The 19,604-nt window shown below is 42.2% G+C and overlaps 1 protein-coding gene and 1 long non-coding RNA gene across 2 annotated transcripts in view; one reads left to right on the forward strand and one right to left on the reverse strand.

The window, feature by feature from the left end:
- LOC106566282 (cytospin-A-like) overlaps positions 1-19,076 on the forward strand; it is a 39,887-nt gene extending 20,811 nt beyond the window's left edge. The window contains 7 exon segments of the mRNA XM_014134174.2: positions 4,274-4,352; positions 5,245-5,325; positions 5,522-5,684; positions 8,031-8,133; positions 13,664-13,780; positions 13,885-13,944; positions 15,033-19,076. Coding sequence (XP_013989649.2) covers positions 4,274-4,352; positions 5,245-5,325; positions 5,522-5,684; positions 8,031-8,133; positions 13,664-13,780; positions 13,885-13,944; positions 15,033-15,122 — 693 coding nt within the window. The 3' untranslated portion in view covers positions 15,123-19,076.
- LOC123725550 (uncharacterized) lies at positions 1,178-18,407 on the reverse strand. The gene is made up of 4 exons (XR_006758064.1): positions 18,340-18,407; positions 8,468-8,617; positions 1,554-1,644; positions 1,178-1,437 (listed from the first exon to the last, which is right to left on the reverse strand). It is a non-coding gene; the product is annotated as an uncharacterized lncRNA (long non-coding RNA).
- Positions 19,077-19,604: the final 528 nt, after the last annotated feature.

Here is a 19,604-nt window from a genome sequence, read left to right on the forward strand (position 1 = left end):
CAAGAAAGGCAACAATCTCGCTATCTTGTGACTCTGTCTCCATCTATTTTTAGTATAGGACATTATTGGATTCTGCAGTCCCACTTTTTGTTGACTCAGATAATCTGATTATCCATATGGGGCATTAAGTTCCTCTTCCATGTCCACCCAAATTGGCCTAGTCGAGTTCTCAATAGAGCGAGAGAGCCTATTTGGGCAGCGACAAAGTCTTCTTGATATAATTGCATGTTAGGGAGCTTTAATCCTCCCTTCTTAGTTTTTGCCTGTAATCTCGCTAGTTTCATCCTGGTGGCCGTCTTGCAAAGATGACTGCAATAGCACAGCGCAGAATGCTCAGAGAGGTTAAGAAGAATCCTAGAGTGCCAGCTAAAGACTTACAGAAATCTCTGGAAGATGCTAACATCTCTGTTGGCGAGTCTTCAATACGTAAATCACTAATCAAGAATGGTGTTCATGGGAGGACACCATGGAAGAAGCCCCTGCTGTCCAAATAAAACATTGCTGCACATCAGAAGTTTACAAAAGTGCACCTGGATGTTCCACAGCGCTACTGGCAAAATATTATGTGGACAGATGAAACTAAAGTTGTGGTGGTTGGAAGGAACACACAACACTATGTGTGGAGAAAAAAAAGGCACATCAAAACCTCATCCCAACTGTAAAGTATGGTGGAGGGAGCATCATGGTTTGGGGCAGCCCCAAATGATGTTGGTGTTGTGCCTTTTTTTCTCCACACAGTGTTGTGTGTTCCTTCCAACCACCACAACTTTAGTTACATTTGCCTCAGAGCCTGGACAACTTGCTGTCATCAACGGAAAAATTAATTCCCAAGTTTAGCCTTACATTCTCCTGCAAAATGTCTTTATCTGTCCGCCAATAGAAGCACAACAGAAGTTAGGTGATGCAACAGGGCAACAAACCAAAAGACAGAAGTAAATCAACAGAATGGCTTGAACAGAAGAAAATAGGCCTTCTGGAGTGGCCCAGTCAGTCCTGACCTCAACCCGATTTGAGATGCTGTGGCATGACCTCGAGCGGTTCACACCAGATATCCCAAGGATATTGTGTAACTGAAACAGTTTTGTAAAGAGGAATGGTCTGAAATTCCTCCTAACTGTTGTGCAGGTCTGATCCACAACTACAGAAAACGTTTAGTTGAGGTTATTGCTGCCAAAGGAGGGTCAACCTGTTATTAAATCCAAGGATTCACATACTTTTTCCACCCTGCACTGTGAGTGTTTACACTGTGTTCAATAATGACATGAAAACATATTGTTTTATTAGTTTAAGTAGACTCTGTTTGTATATTGTTGTGACTTAGATGAAGATCAGATAAAATGTTGTGATCAATTTATGCAGAGATCCATGAAATTCCAAAGGGTCCACATACTTTTTCTTCCCACTGTAGATACCATCTGGAGTCACTATCGCCATAACCTTGAGAGAGGACAGACCAAAACAAGTTTAAGGCATTTCTGATTCAGGAAATGCAGACAAACTATTCACCGTATGAATAATTATTAACTGGTAACAGGTGTAGGATCTGTGTCTACCTTGTTTTTGGTGCTGGCTCCTGTTTCACTGATTCGGACTCTCTAGTTTGACTGTGAATCGTGGTGAGTCCTGACAACAACGCCAACTGTTCTGAACAGAGTAAAAACTCAAATGGATGACTAGAAAAAAAGCTCAAACCAAGTTCATTCACCCACTGGGTCAAACAGCTGTAAAGACAGACTTGTTTACACAAGCACGTATATTTATACCCTTCTACTAGGAGTCAACTCCTTGCACATCTAGATAGCCAATGCATCTCTGTTGCTGGTCAGGAACGTAATTGGTTCCTTTCACTGGTGTAGTCATGGCCTAACCTCCTGCTAGAACCTTCGTAGGCATGTAAGTACTACCACCCGTTTATTTGGTTACTCAGCCCTGCACCTTAGAGGCTGCTGCCCTATATACATAGACATGGAATCACTGGTCACTTTAATAATGGAACACCAGTCACTTTAATAATGTTAACATACTGTTTTACTCATTTCATATGTATATACTGTATTCTATTCTACTGTATTTTAGTCAATGCCACTCCGACATTGCTCGTCCTAATATTTTGTTTCTTAATTCCATTCTTTTACTTTTAGATTTGTGTTTTGTTGTGAATTGTTAGGTACTATTGCACTGTTAGAGTTAGGAACACAATAATTTCTTACACCCGCAATAACCTCTGCTAAAAATGTGTATGTGACCAATAACTTGATTTTGAAGTGTGTGTGTGATGGGACTATTCCTTCTCACTTCATCTGACCTGAGCTTGCACTGAATTCCTCACTCACTCTACGACTGTCCAACCTTTATCAGTGACTGAAACCAGACTGTTGCCTTTTACCTTCCCTCCATAGGATCCATGAGATTCAAACAGGTTATTGTTAACAGAATGTAAACTTCCTGCCTCCCACCCTTGTCTCCCTCTGTAACTTTCCATACACCTAATTCTTATCCACCCTCCTTTGACCCCAACATATATTCATGTAAAGTAATCAATAAATTCTAGTATGGTAACATGAATAAGTATATTTCAAGCTAGAAAAAACTGTTGACCGAGAGTTGTCTGTTCTTTCGACCAAGCGATTGGTTTAAATTTTAAAAAGGATATTTTTCCATATATAGACACACCGTTTGTTTGAATAAAATCAACTATATGTAGGCTACTGAGCTTGTCTGATGCTTTAAGCACTGTGATTTAAAAATGAAAACAAACAAATTACTTAAGAGGGAGCCAGAGATCAATGAAGCCTAACCAGAAGAAAAAAAACCTGGTCCGTTTTAGTCCACTCACAGGCGTGAATCAGATAGGTATCTTGTGTGTCATAATTTAAAAAATATATATTTGCCACTACTCGACTACAAAAATCTTGGTCGACCAACAGCCTATCTACCAAACAATCGACCAGTCGACTAAATGGGGTCAGCACTAATCCATAGCAACAGCTCCACTGGGGCTGCTCTGCTCAATGATGAGATATGTTATGAGCATGAGAAAATGGCTCCGATTGAAAATGTTAGTGGTACCCAACTTCGTAATGAAAAAACAGGCCCTACCCAGTCCTAACCCGATGTATAATGTCGGGGGTCGGGTAGCTCTAATATAGGGTATCCACCCTCTCTGCCCAGAGTGGTTGAAATCACACTGTGGTGATGAAATTTCACTTCCTTATGTTATATTAAAAAAAAGTATTCCCTGTGGCTCAGTTGGTAGAGCATGGTGTTTGCAACGCCAGCATGGTGTGTGCAACGCCAGGGTTGTGGGTTCGATTCCCACGGGGGGGCAGTACAAAAAAAATATATATAGTAACCATTTTTTAAAAATGCATGTATTCACTACTGTAAGTCGCTCTGGATAAGAGCGTCTGCTAAATGACTAAAATGTTATAAAATGCATTTTACCAAGACAAATATGATTATTCATGTTCTGAATCGTTCAGTGGGTATCTTTCTCTAACATATCATTAACATTCTATCCAAAAAGTCCGATTTCGTAACCTAATACATCCGATAATAAGTACCGAGATCTGACAGAGCAGTACCGCTTTCTCACAGACACTTTTGAGGATTTGACATGGTCATGTGGTCGTCTGCGAAGTTGTTTCCTCAGGTCAAAAATGCTTTGAAAATAAAAAGCTTGCAGTACGCTCTTTGCTCCATTGACATTTCACAAAGATATTGCTTGTTTTTTGGGAAATCTTTGCGAAAGAGCAGGAATTTCACATTAATCTGAAGAGCGTATACTAAACTGAAAATACTATGTCATGTCTCAATCGATATCTATCTTACCTTTTTTTTTTTTTTTGTCCTCCGGATTTGAGAAGAAAGATGACCAGTTCAACGGTGAGCCTGTCAGTTAGCCTTAATTCTCCCACTGCATCAAGCCTAGCTGACGCAATGCTATTTTCCAGATATTTTAGATTTCTTTTTTGACCCCTTTTTTTAAAAAAAATCCTCCGGCCTCCATTGATTTAGTCCCCCTAATTTTGGCCATCCGATCCTACAATGGTAAAAACTCCAATAACTTTGGTACGGATTATATGTATACTTTGGTTTTCTTAAAGGAGTATATACACAATTAACAATTATTTTACCCATTGGACAAAATATGCGTTTTTGATTGGATACCCTACTTCTTGAGTAGTTCTGTTATACTGTCCTCATTAATGAACAATGTTACTGTATATGCTGGTGTGTATGTCTGATTCTCTTCAATTGTGCTATGTTTCAGAGGCACACGGCATCGACCCCCAAACCCCCGTCCTCCATGGTGGATAAGAGGTCCAGTTACACAGACCTCACTATGCCAGGTGGGTACAACGCTGTCTTCATTCATATCATGTAATGGTTGTCCAACAAAACAGACATATTTACATTTGAGTTATTTAGGAGACACTTATCCAGGGAGTCAGTGCATTCACCTAGTTTAGTAGGTTACCTCACTGCACCATGACCTCACAGATGAACACCACAAGACCGAAAGAAGTCCGTCTGGATGTCCATGTATAGCTAGGAGGTTGGAATAGTAGAGCGGTGTGTAGCAGACGGGGATGGGAGATTGACCTCTATTTTCAGTGTCAGGTGTAAAAATGGAAGAAGGGCCACAGGCACTGCAATCACATGAGGTTCATATAGCAGACACTGCAATCACATGAGGTTCATATAGCAGGCACTGCAATCACATGAGGTTCATATAGCAGCCTTGTGCAGGCAGCCATCAGTGGGGAGGCCACAGGCTCAGACAACAGGGCTTTGCCCTAAATGGCATCCTATTCCTCCTTTTTATATAGAGCTCTATAGGCCTGGTCAAAAGTAGTGCATTTAATAGGGAATAGGGTGCCATTTTGGATGCAGACAAGGAGTAAAAAGAGCATGCCACAGTGGATTTAGATGCCTGTTCACACACCTCTTAAGAGCCCCCGTTGCTAACTCAGCTCAGACTCAGTTTTTCCCCTTAGGTTGGCACAAAAGCAGCCAACTGTGAGCCTCACAAAGCTCTACTTTTGTATTTAGGAAAAGTCTGTTTGCATTAACAGGTATTCATGTAATATCTTGGGCTCTGAAGTGTGTTTATTTACTGGCTGGATGATTTTATGGATCAGAGTTATGACTTGCCCTCTGCTTCAACCAACATACTTCCATATTTAGTTAATTTAAGGGTCCATTTAGAGTACTAGGGACTGTGTTCTCCATCCCCAACAGCAGATCACCTGCTACGGGCCTCGCCTGGGACCCCCTCTTCCCTCCAGAGGGTCCCCAACATGGACTCCAAGTCCCTATCAGGTGTGTGTTTACTATATGCACCTGTCAGATTCTGTATCATACATTTGTGACTGTGCTGTGCTCCAAATTACTTTATTGTGGCTTGATAGTGAAAGTAATGTGATTGTGGTGCAGATAACACTGTGGTTAACTACTTCTTCAGTCATCACAGTGACCCATGTTCCAGTAAGTGACCTTTCTCCTGTCTTGTCCCCAGTGTCACGAAGGTGCAGTGAGGAGCTGAAGAGGGACATGTCTGCCTCAGAGAACACTACCTCAGCCTCCCTCATCACCTCCTCCCCCCAGCTCTCCTCCCTTTCCGCCGCCGCCTCCTCCTCCCCCACCGCCTCAGTCACCCCCTCCACAAGGGGACGCTTACGGTATGGACTCTCTCTCTGTGTGTGTGTGTGTGTGTGTGTGTGTGTGTGTGTGTGTGTGTGTGTGTGTGTGTGTCTGTCTGTCTGTGTTAGGGCTGGGCCTGACCCCCCAAAAATCTTTGTCGAAATGATTAAAAGTTTTTAAAGTATTTTTCCATATGTGTTTCAATAAAATCAACTATATATGCATTCAGCTTGTCTTATTCTTTAAGCATACTGTTTGATGAAATAAGACACAAATTAGTCAAGAGGGAGCCTGAGATCAAGATAACCTTGTCCTGACCATTCTCCTCCTGCTGGCGTTAGCAGATTCTGCCCTTACTTCCATGAAGTTCCTGGTAATGGGCTACACGGGGAGTCGGCAGCCTTTCTCATGTGAAATGCCAATGTATCTTGCCATTTCTGCTGATCTGTGTGCCAGTTCTGGTTTTCATATGCACATTTTGGTGGTACAGTTTCTTTTCATTTAGAATGTCTCCATATCTCTAAATCATTGTCATGTGGTTAATCAAAATTCTATCCAAATCTAAATGATACAAACCTTTTGCTATTGCCAAGTATGTAAAAATTGCCTACATAAAGCCAACAAATAAAAACATTGCAGCCTGCAGGTAAATATCCTGATAAAAAAAAAAAAATCCTATAAGTCACATTGGCTACACATGGCCTGTCTGCAATGAATTTGTAACATTTGTATTAACTTGGATCCACCTGAAGCTCACTCTACCAAACTTGCAACAGCCCTAGTCTGTGTCTCTATCTCTGTCTCGGTCTGTGTCTCTATCAGTATCTGTGGATGTCTATCTGTCTGTGTCCAATCTCCCTATGGCTACTCTCCTCTGCCCTACAGATGGGTATATCAGTAATTAAGCGAAGTGGCAGATAGACTAGACAATCAATCAGAGGCATGCGGGGTGTGAACTAAAAATTCCAGGTAATTCAGGAGAGCATAACTGGAAATCCAATTGACTGCAACCATATATTGAGCGCTGACAGCGCACACTGCTTTGAAAGGTTGACAGGCTCGACTAAAAGGACTTTCCTCCTTTCACTATCTCCCTCTCATTCCTGAACCACCTCTCTAATGCTCTGTCCCCCTCTTTCTTGATCTATCTATTCCCCTCTTTCTCGATCTTTCCCCTGTGTGTGTGTGTGTGTGTGTGTGTGTGTACACTACCGTTCAGAAAAGCAAACATTTTTTTTGTCCATTAAAATAACATCAAATTGATCAGAAATACAATGTAGACATTGTTAATGTTGTAAATGACTATTGTAGCTGGAAACGGCTGATTTTTAATGGGATATCTACATCGGCGAACAAAGGCCCATTATCAGCAACCATCAGTCCTGTGTTCCGATGGCACGTTGTGTTGGCTAATCCAAGTTTATCATTTTAAAAGGCTAATTGATCATTAGAAAACCCTTTTGCAATTATGTCGGCACAGCTGAAAACTGTTGGTCTGATTTAAAGAAGCAATAAAACTGGCCTTCTTTAGACTAGTTGAGTATCTGGAGCATCAGCATTTGTGGGTTCGATTACAGGCTCAAAATGGCCAGAAACAAAGAACTTTCTTCTGAAACTCGTCAGTCTATTCTTGTTCTGAGAAATGAAAGCTATTCCATGCTAGAAATTGCCAAGAAACTGAAGATCTGGTACAACGCTGTGTACTACTTCCTTCCCAGAACAGCACAAACTGGCTCTAACTAAAATAGAAAGAGTGGGAAGCCCCGGTGCACAACTGACCAAGTGGACAAGTACATTAGTGTGTAGTTTGAGAAACAGACGCCTCGCAAGTCCTCAACTGGCAGCTTCATTAAATAGTACCTGCAAAACACTAGTCTCAACGTCAACAGTGAAGAGGTGACTCCAGGATGCTGGCCTTCTAGGCAGCTCAGTTTCTCAAACTAGACACTAATGTACGTGTCCTCTTGCTCAGTTGTACACCGGAGCCTCCCACTCCTTTTATCTATTCTGGTTAGAGCCAGTTTGCGCTGAATTATAGAAGGATTATTTTGTCCACAGCTTGACTTGCTAGTCGGTGAATGCAGGGGATGAACAAAAAAATGTATAACACATTGTATTTTTTAGGTTTTCATTGTCACGCTGATGTGTTGTAGATTTTCCTCTTCTGAAGGGTGCACTGAGGTAGTTTGTCAGACACATATAGCTTAGTGATAGACACAGATATAGCTTAGTGCTGGACTGAAAAGCAAGCTTAATGGAGAATCTCCTTTGACAATCCTTTTTAGTCCAAGATCAGGCTAAATATGTGTCTGTAAAACCGCCCCTATGTGTCTGATCATTCTTTCTGTTCCTGTGTTCTTTCATGTCCTTCTGTGTGTCCATAGGGAGGAGAGAAAATACGCCCTGTCTGCACTGGCCAGGGAGTACGGGGGATCCAAGAGGAACGCCCTGCTTAAGTGGTGCCAGAAGAAGACTGAAGGATACCTGGTAATGACCAACAGGGTGGGAGAAGGGTGGAGGGTACAGGCTAGCATAAGACACACGTGCATGCACACACCAACTTAGGCGACTTACTTACTCCATCCCATTGGACAATGTTTGGTTTCTCTCAACAGGTTTAGATGCAGGAAAGAATATCAGATCATTACCGTTACTGTTTTGATCAGTAACGCCTTATGCTCTCTATGGAATAGCTGCAAACACAGATGGTAAACGCTGTGTTTCCTTCCTGTTCGTTTCCAATCAGTGCCCCTTCCTTCTCCTTCCAGGCTTTTAAGATGTTTACCCACCAGGCAGCATTAAGGATGCCCTGTGTAGTTACCATGGTAGCAGTTAGACTTTGCCCTCTCCAGGAAGTGTGCCAGACTTCGCCATAGTCCCGGCCTCTCCTCTGCCAACTTGACCTCTCCTCTTGCTGAAACTCTGACGGTATGGGAAAGGGCACGTTGGCACAGATGGGCATTGTGGGAAACTGTGTAGGGTAAAAGAAAAATAGAGGATTATAGTCTGTTGTAGCACAAGCGTTCTTAGCCGTTCAGTTTGGGAAATAGTATCAAAGGCCTTGTCTTCTATGTTAAATTGCCTCTCTACTTTGTCGTCTTTTCTGTTGGTTTCTGGCAGGGGCAGTCCCCTGTCTCCTCTCTAAATCGTAAATGTTCTCTGTCTCTCTCTCTTACCCCTTTTTGTCATTAACTACAGTACTTCTGAAAACAATGTGTTCATTACCTGTGCTCTGGTGCTGCTAGGAGCCATGCTCACTGTAAACACACTGCTACCAGCCAAGCCTCTCCTACCGTAGCTCAGCCCTGTTTTCCCACAGATTATACCTTCATGTTTTCTACTGGGCTCGTCCTGTTGCTTTTACTCTCCAGCTCGAGCCATCGTTGGTTCATATATATTTTTTGCCAACTCCCGTAAAGCAAGGGGATGCAGAGAGAATACCTACCTTCAACCTAGCACATATGTATATGTTCCTTGTTGCTAAGTTTGTTTGCATTTTAACAGTCCTTTCTCAAAAGTTTCTGTGTGGAATAAGGTTCTGAGGAAAAGATGAGCTTTAATAACCAGTGTTGTCACTAACTATGGTGAGCCAGAGTTTCTTTGCCCGCAGCATGTGTAGTCCTGGCTTCTCTGATAATTGACACAGGTCCCCTTAGTAGCGAGTTGAGGACTGCCTCGCTGTAGACGGGGACTGCGTCCCAAATGGCACCCTATTCCCTATATAGTGCACTAGGGGGTGAGAAGGTTGGGATGGGGTTACTGAGTTTCCATCGTCTCTGGTAGAGGAAGCTGTCATCTAACATACCTACAGTGCATTCAGAAAGTATTCAGTCTTATAGGCTGACCACACGCGAGCGTTGCAAAATAAATGTAGGGATCTATGTTATTCAATTATTGCACCCACACTGCTCGCGCATGTCAACGAGCGTCTGCGTTGCCAAGGGCTAAAATGGAACTCCTTTCTATTTCTGAAGCAGATCACGCTGCAAGTCCTGCCTCTCCCATCTCCTCATTGGTTTATAGAAGCAGGTACCCACGTACCATCTCCTCATTGGTTATACCCACATGGGTGATTGAAAGACGAACTGTGTTGCCGGTCGCTGTAGTAATACTATGAAAGTTTACATGCCAATCACCATATAAGTTCAAAGATGAAAAAGCCTGGAAGGAAGAGAGATGACAAGAAACGATTTGGTTTACCGTTTTATGTGTGGATTAATTGTCAGAGTAGAGGACCTTGTGCATTTCAGGTAAAATAACTACTCAATGTTTATATCCCAGGACAAATTAGCTAGCAACAGCAAGCTAGCTAAATAGGACAAATTAGCTAGCAAGTGCAAGCTAACTAGCTAAATTGCCATAAATGTTCAATGCTTTTTGACCTGTTGCCAAATTAATGTAATTGGTTCAGAGTTTGTTTTGATATTTTAACCTGTGTGTCATGATCGCGTTTGGTGTGGGGGGACAAAATACATTTATGCACGATGGCGCAGCCGGTTTGGGTTCCATGTTAGACTATTTCCACATTTTGTTACGTTACAGCCTTATTCTAAAAATAAATTGCATTCGTTTCTTTCCCTCAATCTACACACAATACCCTATAATGACAAAGCAAAAACCGGTTTTCAGAATTTTTCACATTTATAACAAATTAAAACTGAAATATCACATTTACATAACTATTCCGATGCTTTACTCAGTACTTTGTTGAATCACCTTTGGCAGCGATTACAGCCTCGAGTCTTCTCGGGTAAGACGCTACAAGCTTGGCCCACCTGTATTTGGGGAGTTTCTCCCGTTCTTCTCTGCAGATCCTCTCAACCTCTGTCAGGTTGGATGGGGAGCATCGCAGCACAGCTATTTTCAGGTCTCTCCAGAGATGTTCGATCGGGTTCAAGTCCAGGCTCTGGCTGGGCCACTCAAGGACATTCAGAGACTTGTCCCGAAGCCACTTCTGCGTTATCTTGGCTGTGTGCTTAGGGTTGTTGTCCTGTTGGAAGCTGAACCTTCGCCCCAGTCTGAGGTCCTGAGCGCTCTGGAGCAGGTTTTCATCAAGGATCTCTCTGTACTTTGCTCCATTCATCTTTCCCTCTATCCCAGTCACTGCTGCTGAAAAACATCCCCATAGCATGATGCTGCTGCCACCACCATGCTTCACCGTAGGGACGGTGCCAGGTTTTCTCCAGACGTGATGCTTGGCATTCAGGCTAAAGAGTTCAATCTTGGTTTCATCAGACCAGAGAATTTGGTTTCTTATGGTCTGCGAGTCCTTAAGGTGACTTTTGGCAAACTCCAAGTGGGCTGTCATGTGCCTTTTACTGAAAAGTGGCTTCCGTCTGGCCACTCTACCATAAAGGCCTGATTTGGTGGAGTGCTGCAGAGATAGTTGTCCTTCTGGAAGGTTCTCCCATCTCCGCAGAGGAACTCTGAAGCTCTGTCAGAGTGACCATCAGGTTCTTGGTCACCTCCCTGACCAAGGCTTTTCTCCCCTGATTGCTCAGTTTGGCAGGGAGGCCTGCTCTAGGAAGAGTCTTGGTGGTTCCAAACATCCATTTAAGAATGATGGAGGCCATTGTGATCTTGGGGACCTTCAATGTTTCAGAAATGTTTTGGTACACTTCCCCAGATCTGTGCCTCGACACAATCCTGTCTCGGAGGTCTACGGACAATTCCTTCGACCTCATGGCTTGGTTTTTGCTCTGACATGCACTGTCAACCTTGGACCTTATAAAGACAGGTGTGTGCCTTTCCAAATCATGTCCAATCAATTGAATTTACCACAGGTGAACTCCAAGTTGTAGAAACATCTCAAGGATGGTCAATGTAAACAGGATGCACCTGAGCTCAATTTCGAGTCTCATAGTAAAGGGTCTGAATACTTATGTATTTCTGGTTTTTATTTGTAATAAATTTGCAAACATTTCTAAACCTGTTTTTGCATTGTCATTATGGGGTATTGTGTCTAGATCCATGAGGATTTGTTTTATTTAATCCATTTTAGAATAAGGCTGTAACGTAACACAATGTAGAAAAAGTCAAGGGGTCTGAATACTTTCCAAATACACTATGTGGGACAAGAATAAGAGTCTCTTTCCACAGGACTTTCTAGAGAGAGACACACACATAGTGTTTGGACGCACGTGAGGTGTGTGCATCCCAATTGAATGGCATCCATCCGTGTGGAGCATTAAAAAGGTTAAGCCAACCGAACATGAATTCCCCCCGACCTACCGTACCTGGTCATAACAACAGGGCTATAAAGGCCCACACACACACACACACACACACACACACAGTCGGCCCTAAATGGCTTCCCGTTGTATATTATGTGGGTTAGAGAGGGGAGCCGTGGGATGCAAGTCGATGGAGATAAACTTGTCCACTAAGCAAACACACAGTGATAAAGTAGTGAAGCTAGTACAATGGAGTCTTTGATCATCTCTCACTTGAGTGCAAGTCAGTGTGAAGAAACACTAGTGTGCTAAAACAAGTACGTTCTTATACTTCCTTTGAAAGACCACAGTTTGCATCATCTACTGTTGTTGACAGCTGTTGGGGATGACATGGTGAAACATAAGAATAGCCTCGGGCTCAGTGTTTCCTCTGCAGTCTTTTGTTGCGCTGCACCATGGCTAAATCCTATAATATAGTTAATTATATAGTTGAGCTGACAGCCGCACTGTTTCACTATGCTTTTATTCATCTAGAAAGAGGGCAATATTTTATTAATGTAGTAGTGTTTCCCCCTAGAAAGCTATGACCTTTGGCTTTCAGCTGGAATTGTTTATTTATGTCGGAGAAAAAACATTTCCAACCCATACGATCTAGTACTCAATAAAACATATACAAATATGATGGTATGATAAAAATTGTGAATGAAGCCTTTTTATTCTTTATAATATGTCATATATATATCTATATCTGTTTTAGGAACATCTACCCCAAATATTTCACCCTCTTTATTACTTTACCAAACATATGACATTAGTGATAGTCAAAATCTGTTACATTTCTGAACGTCTCAACATTTGGGCCACTGTGACTGCCTCCGACGTAAAACATAATGAATAAAAAACAGACAACCCCATAGTAGAATAGTTTATCTATTTCCTAGCCGGCTTGTTGTTGTGTGTTATATGCAAGATAAATATTAAGGCGCATTCAAGTTGCGAGTGCCATAGGGAAGGAAACATGCTTTCTGACATGCAGTCAATAAACATCTATTCTTAATCCCATCACGTCGAAAGAAGCCGTTTTTAATGGCCATTGTTAAAAAGAGGGGAATCTCAGCTTTCCACTTCTAAATATACTCAAACTTCACAATTTAGCAGCGTCATGATTAAGCATGTTATACCGCTCTGCAATTCACCATGAGTGGGTAGGGGAGAGTGAGGCTAAATGTAACAGATCAATCGTCGGGTAACTTGGGGGGTAAAATGTCCTCCAATCTTTTCTTTGAAAATTGTGATGAGACCGATGCATATTTTGAGTTGAGCAAAAATAGTGGCAACCAGGGAAAGTGTTGGAGGGAAAAATGGTGACATGAAGGGGCAACTCAATATTAATGAAATGTTCCTAATGTTCAGAATTCTGTGCATATTCACTGTTTTGGGACATAAAATGTATAAATTTGACGCTAACTAGTTAAAATATCATATTTGGGATCTACCTAATGATTAGCCCGATAGGGTAAATGCAGATGGGCAACCCAATGCTTCAGCCTATTTATTTATAGCCACTATGCTGCATCTGTTGGGGTACAGGTAATAATGCTAATTGCTAATAGCATACCTGATAATATAGACCATGCACTGGCTATATGCATACCATGGTCCAACATGTTAAAATCATTTTACCAATATGTTGTTGGACACATTTCTGGAGGTGGAAATTCTATTTTAGATGGAGTCAGCAAAACAACCTCTTCTCCAACTGCTACACATTTCTCTAGAGGAAACACTGCTAGGGCTGCTATTAGAGAGCCTTTACTGTTATGCTCTTTCTCTCCTCTCTCCAGAACATTGATATCACCAACTTCAGCAGCAGCTGGAACGACGGGCTGGCCTTCTGTGCTGTTCTCCACACCTACCTGCCTGCCCACATCCCCTACCTGGAGCTCTCCAGCCAGGACAAGGTGAGATAGACCCCCTCAGTCCACGGACCTGAAAGTTCTTAGTGTGGAAATTATATACATGTAGTTCGTTCATCACAAATGTATTTTCTCCCTTTTTCCTTCAGAAGCGAAATTTCACACTGGCTTTCCAGGCCGCTGAAAGTGTCGGGATCAAGTCCTCATTGGTTGGTGTCCGAGCTAAAATGAACTGATATTTGACTACCACTCAAAAGTGTAGAATGAAATGACCAAGATGCTTTATATGGCTGGAGGGGTGAGAGAGACGTTCCCATATCCCTTCCTCCCCTTTGTAAGGCTTGACTAGAAAGACTGGGCAACAGAAAGACAGGGCTGATTATATAGTTCAGCAGCAATGCATACCAACAGTCATAGATTGGCTGTCTGGAGCCTGTGAGGACTGCCCATAAAATATGTGCTCATGGCAAGCAGCTACAGCTGACTTAAGAGCAGTGTCACACCAAGGCCAGTTGACTTCAGCTTAACAAGAGACAGACTGGGTTTCATCTGTGGGTGATCCACTCCAGAGCGCTGACAGAGGGGGAGGAGATTTACTATTAAAACAAAAAACACATTCTCTCTGCGTCTTGCCTCTTGTCAATTTTACAACCTTTTAGATATTACATTATAATTTAGCTTTTTTTTTTTTTACAACCAAATCTCTATTTGTGATGTAAATTGCATGTTATAGAAGGGTCCCGGCACTTTTTTGAGAAACTTAACCTAACCTGTGATTCAGTACAGGGGCTCTGAATAAACATGAACAAATAATCCAAAAACACCAAAATACCTCCTTTCAGAAACAGAAAAGCTCTCAATATAGTGATGCGGGTGTTTAGATGTTGTACACCACATTGTCATTCCGAACATTATCCACAACGTGTTATTCCATTTTGTTGTGACGTGAGCGATACCTCTCTGTCCATTCTAGCAGCAGGCAACACGGAGAATGGAACAGTTGGATAGGGGAAACGGCGCGAGTCGCACATATGGAATATAACATTGCGGATGAGGTTTGGAAGGACACAATTCTCCTTTAAGAAGATGTAGTAACACCTCTCCAACGTTCTCTGGTGGAAGGTATTGTGATGTTACTCCTAGGCCAAGCAATGGGCCTAGGAATAAAGTCAGAACTTTATTCCTCACGGTCTCTCACTGACAATATTCTAAACACACAATTTGCAGTGAAAGAAAGTATGCAGTGTGATGCGCATTTTGTACTGCAACACATCTTACATGTGTCTTTCTCTCTCAGGACATTGGAGAGATGGTGCACACAGAGAGGCCTGACTGGCAGAGTGTGATGACCTACGTCACTGCCATCTACAAGTACTTTGAGACGTGACCCATCTTCAAGCCTGAACACCTCGCTTGCCCACACGCACGCGTCCAGCCAGGGCTGTCATCGCAACACTGGACAACCTTAGAGCAACATCAGCCAATGCTACCTGCGAATATGTCTGGGACCCTGAGTTCTACCTTAAGCTGCATCACTTAACTTCACCAATATATTCCATGTTTACACTGCAATGTTCTACAAACTCTTGGCTTGGGATGCTCATGTGGCTTCTCAGTTTGATTGAATTCGTCAGACTAGGCTGTGGATAGACTGAGGCCATGGGTTGAACTGTCCTTCAACTTTCCCTGGGTCAGTGACTTCCTGTATACTCAAGTCTTCTGGCCTCTTGACCCCAGTCCTATGTGAACTCTGTGCTGTCTGCAGTAGCCTACACCATCATTACCTCCAACTTTACACTGTAGTTCATGTTTAGCTAGCTGAAACAATGTGTATGGTTTTGGATTTGGAATACTGCGGAGAACAGGATTGCCTTTTTAAAATGCCTTTGGCTTTGTCCATTTTGTCTCTTCGCTCAATGACTTGAGGTTAAGTGTGATTTACCTGACTGACAGAGGGTCCAGCTTAACTGTAGCTGTTCTAACAAGGCTGTTTTAGCCCAATGCTTTGCTGTGATATTTATTCCAAAGAGATAATAACTTCATACGAATCAATGCCATGTTTGTCTCTTGTTTTTGCCAATTATGACAATGAGCATTGACCCATTAGGGATATTAATAATACATAGTGCTTTTTGAAGGACCCAAAGTCAGAGTTCAATCGCATTGACGTCTTTTACGCCAGTTATTATTTGTCTCAGTCCGTTGTGTCCAAACTCTGTAAGCGTGATGGTTGACCACCACGGCCAGTCTCTGGTTTTACAGTGAGGTCCCTGTTGCACACCCATCCATAATGGTTGTACAGTGAGGTCCCTGTTGCACACCCATCCATAATGGTTGTACAGTGAGGTCCCTGTTGCACACCCATCCATAATGGTTGTACAGTGAGGTCCCTGTTGCACACCCATCCATAATGGTTGTACAGTGAGGTCCCTGTAGCACACCCATCCATAATGGTTGTACAGTGAGGTCCCTGTAGCACACCAATCCATAATGGTTGTACAGTGAGGTCCCTGTAGCACACCCATCCATAATGGTTGTACAGTGAGGTCCCTGTAGCACACCCATCCATAATGGTTGTACAGTGAGGTCCCTGTAGCACACCCATCCATAATGGTTGTACAGTGAGGTCCCTGTAGCACACCCATCCATAATGGTTGTACAGTGAGGTCCCTGTAGCACACCCATCCATAATGGTTGTACAGTGAGGTCCCTGTAGCACACCCATCCATAATGGTTGTACAGTGAGGTCCCTGTTGCACACCCATCCATAATGGTTGTACAGTGAGGTCCCTGTAGCACACCCATCCATAATGGTTGTACAGTGAGGTCCCTGTAGCACACCCATCCATAATGGTTGTACAGTGAGGTCCCTGTTGCACACCCATCCATAAATAGGCTGAACAACACAGGGAGCTGACCTGATAAACTAACAGTTTAGGCATTAAGGTAAAAGCACCACTTACTGTTCAGCAAATCCTCCCTGGTTTCAAAGCACAACAAGGGGATGTGAGGCTCTTTACTTAAATGGAATGTGTTTAAACCTTCATCGATGCCATAGAAACCACCATGTTTCAAAACCGTTGGGTGTACTACACACAGTAAAGTCCCTTCCTCCAGCACAGGGAAATCATATTAGCTATGCATGTTCCCACACATGGGAAAAGCTTACAATCCTCATTTGCTTTGAAATAGTTAAATAAGTATGTATGAGAACTTATGAGTTGTGTTTTTGGTACATTGGAATATTCTCCTTATACTGAGATACCATGTGAATATTTCATAACATTTTGTTGCTCATAAAGGCATCTGATAAGGTTTCCACAGCTAAGATGAGCTACAGTCATTTAAATGGTACTAGTCATTGCCAGGAATCAAGGCTAATAGACAGTGTATAAAACATTAGGAACACCTTCCCTCGGAATAGCCTCAATTCGTCAGGGCATGGACTCTACAAGATTGGCTTGTAGAGTCCATGTTGGCTCCAATGCTTTCCACAGTTGTGTCAAGTTGGCTGGATGTCCTTGGGGTTGTGGACCATTCTTGATACACAAGGGAAACTGTTGAGCATGAAAAATCCAGCAGCGTTGCAGTTCTTGACACAAAACAGTGTGCCTGGCAGCTAGTACCATACCCTGTTCAAAGTCAGTCAAATATTTTGTCTCGTCCATTCACCCTCTGAATGGCACATACACAATCCATGTCTTAATTGTGTCAAGGCTTAAAAATCTTTTAACCTGTCTCCTCCCCTTCATCTACACTGATTTAAGTGGATTTAACAGGTGACATCAATAGGGGATCATAGACTGACCAGGTGGATCCAGGGGAAAGCTATGTCATGGAAAGAGCAGTTGTTCTTAATGTTTTGTATTCTCACTGTAAAGTAAACGTTCCAGTTAGGGTAACTTGGTGTAACACGCACTCTGCCTGTACATCTCACAGGAACCACTTCATGTCACAATTTTTCCCCAACACTTTCCCTGGTTGTCACTGTTTCTCAACAAAAAAAGTTATATTGGTCTCATCACAAAATGATTTTGAGGTAGGGTGACGTTTTACTCCCCAAGTTACCCTACAATTGATCTGTTACATTTTGTCTCACACACCCCTATGTACTCATGGCAAAGTGGTGTAACTCCTTACACGAACACTATGGTCATGATTTTGTTAGGACACTGGTCATGTTTTGGTTAAGTTGGTGTTTGGTTTCTACAGTTCCTGGTTTGCACCTTGTCATATGTTATCTGATGAAATGGACTCGCTCATAAATGAGAATTGGGCTACATTATAAAGGTCACTGATGTCTCGCTGTAATATAAATTGGATCAAAAGTAGACTGAGCATAGCTAGAGCTTGTTATGTACTGTATGGGAACACTTCTCAAAGTAAAGAGTTGTCAGTCCGTCCTAGCTAACAGTAGGCAGGATGCCAATGTATTCTTATTTCCTTCTCCCCTCCTTTTATAGCTCCACTGTTTAGTCAATGATTTAAAGACATGCTCTGGTACTTCGGTGACTAATAAGTTGTTTTTTTTAAACCTCCCGCTTTGGGCTGGATGTGTCAATGTGTAGTTCATACATAATCTATGAGCTGAATTACTCTCTTACCTCAATTAACCACGAAATCCGTCGTTTGAAAGTGACTGTTTTCTAGAAGCTGTGCTGTTATTTTTTTTTTTCCTGCATTTCCTCCCACGTGGGCCAGCACCCTAGCAATTCAGGTTCCAGCCAATGAGATTCAGCCCCTTGCCATTTTAAATGACAGCTAGCAAGAATCACACAGAGCGAGAACGAGAGAAATTACGTGGTGCACAATCTGCCGATGTGATGCAGTAAGCAATTTTCGGGGACCACTTTTGGCTCGTGGGTGCTACTTTTAGAACTACTGGCTAAAAAGTACCCGGAGAATCCCTTTTAAGGTACCTGGGCTCATTTGACCATGGTTGAGCCTCCAACTACTCATGTATCAGAGGACCATTGAGTTAAAAGCATTCCGAAGTACAAACTGGGTTGACTTAACAGTTGAACTTAAAGTCCTCAATGTAAAGTTAACATTACATGGCCGTTTAACTTATTATGAAATTATAAAACGATTTTACTTTTTTTGAATGAGGTGAAAAGCATATTTAAAGAAAATGTCAATTTTTTTTATTCACTTTTGTGTGCGTTTGTGTGCAACCTTATATCTTGACACAATACAAATGACTGCAGTTGAATTCACTGAATAACTTCAATAATATTTTCTTATTGTTCTTTTTTAGACATCTGTAGTGCAATGCACCTTATCAGTAATCTATTATTGATTCAGTTTTTTAAATGCTAATAAACTGTCACACTGAAAGTTACATACCTTACAGGCTTATTTGTATTTATAAAAAATGTAAGCTACAACTGAGTTCTTGGCCACTTGAATACTTCTCTCTCTGAGACTACAAAGTAGAACGTTTGCTTTGCTCCACTGCAGATTAAAACACTAGTTCTAATGCCACAGGCACCACATCCTATACCCACATGGGTCATTTGTCTGAGCTTAGACCCTACACTTCTTTCCTCATCAGCCCTGCAAGGAAATGGTTTGTAATAAGTGTTGCTGCCTGTAAGGTTGCTGTCAACACTCTTGTAACAAGATTGCAGTCATCTTGGTACACAACTTGACAATTATTTTACTGTCTTTTCTCTTTCATGTTATTCAATTGTTACCATGCACCTGCAACAAAGATATAGCTCAGATGTGCGAGTGCCTTTTGAATCACTGTCTATGGTAGAATTAGCTGATTTAGCATTTCATTTTGGGGGGGGGTAAATACAGGTGAATATATTGTTAAAAGTCACCTTGTCCGAGAGAGAATTACATGGTTGTCAAAATGTCACGC

Source organism: Salmo salar, chromosome ssa01 (assembly GCF_905237065.1).
Source record: "Salmo salar chromosome ssa01, Ssal_v3.1, whole genome shotgun sequence".
NCBI classification, from domain to species: domain Eukaryota; kingdom Metazoa; phylum Chordata; class Actinopteri; order Salmoniformes; family Salmonidae; genus Salmo; species Salmo salar.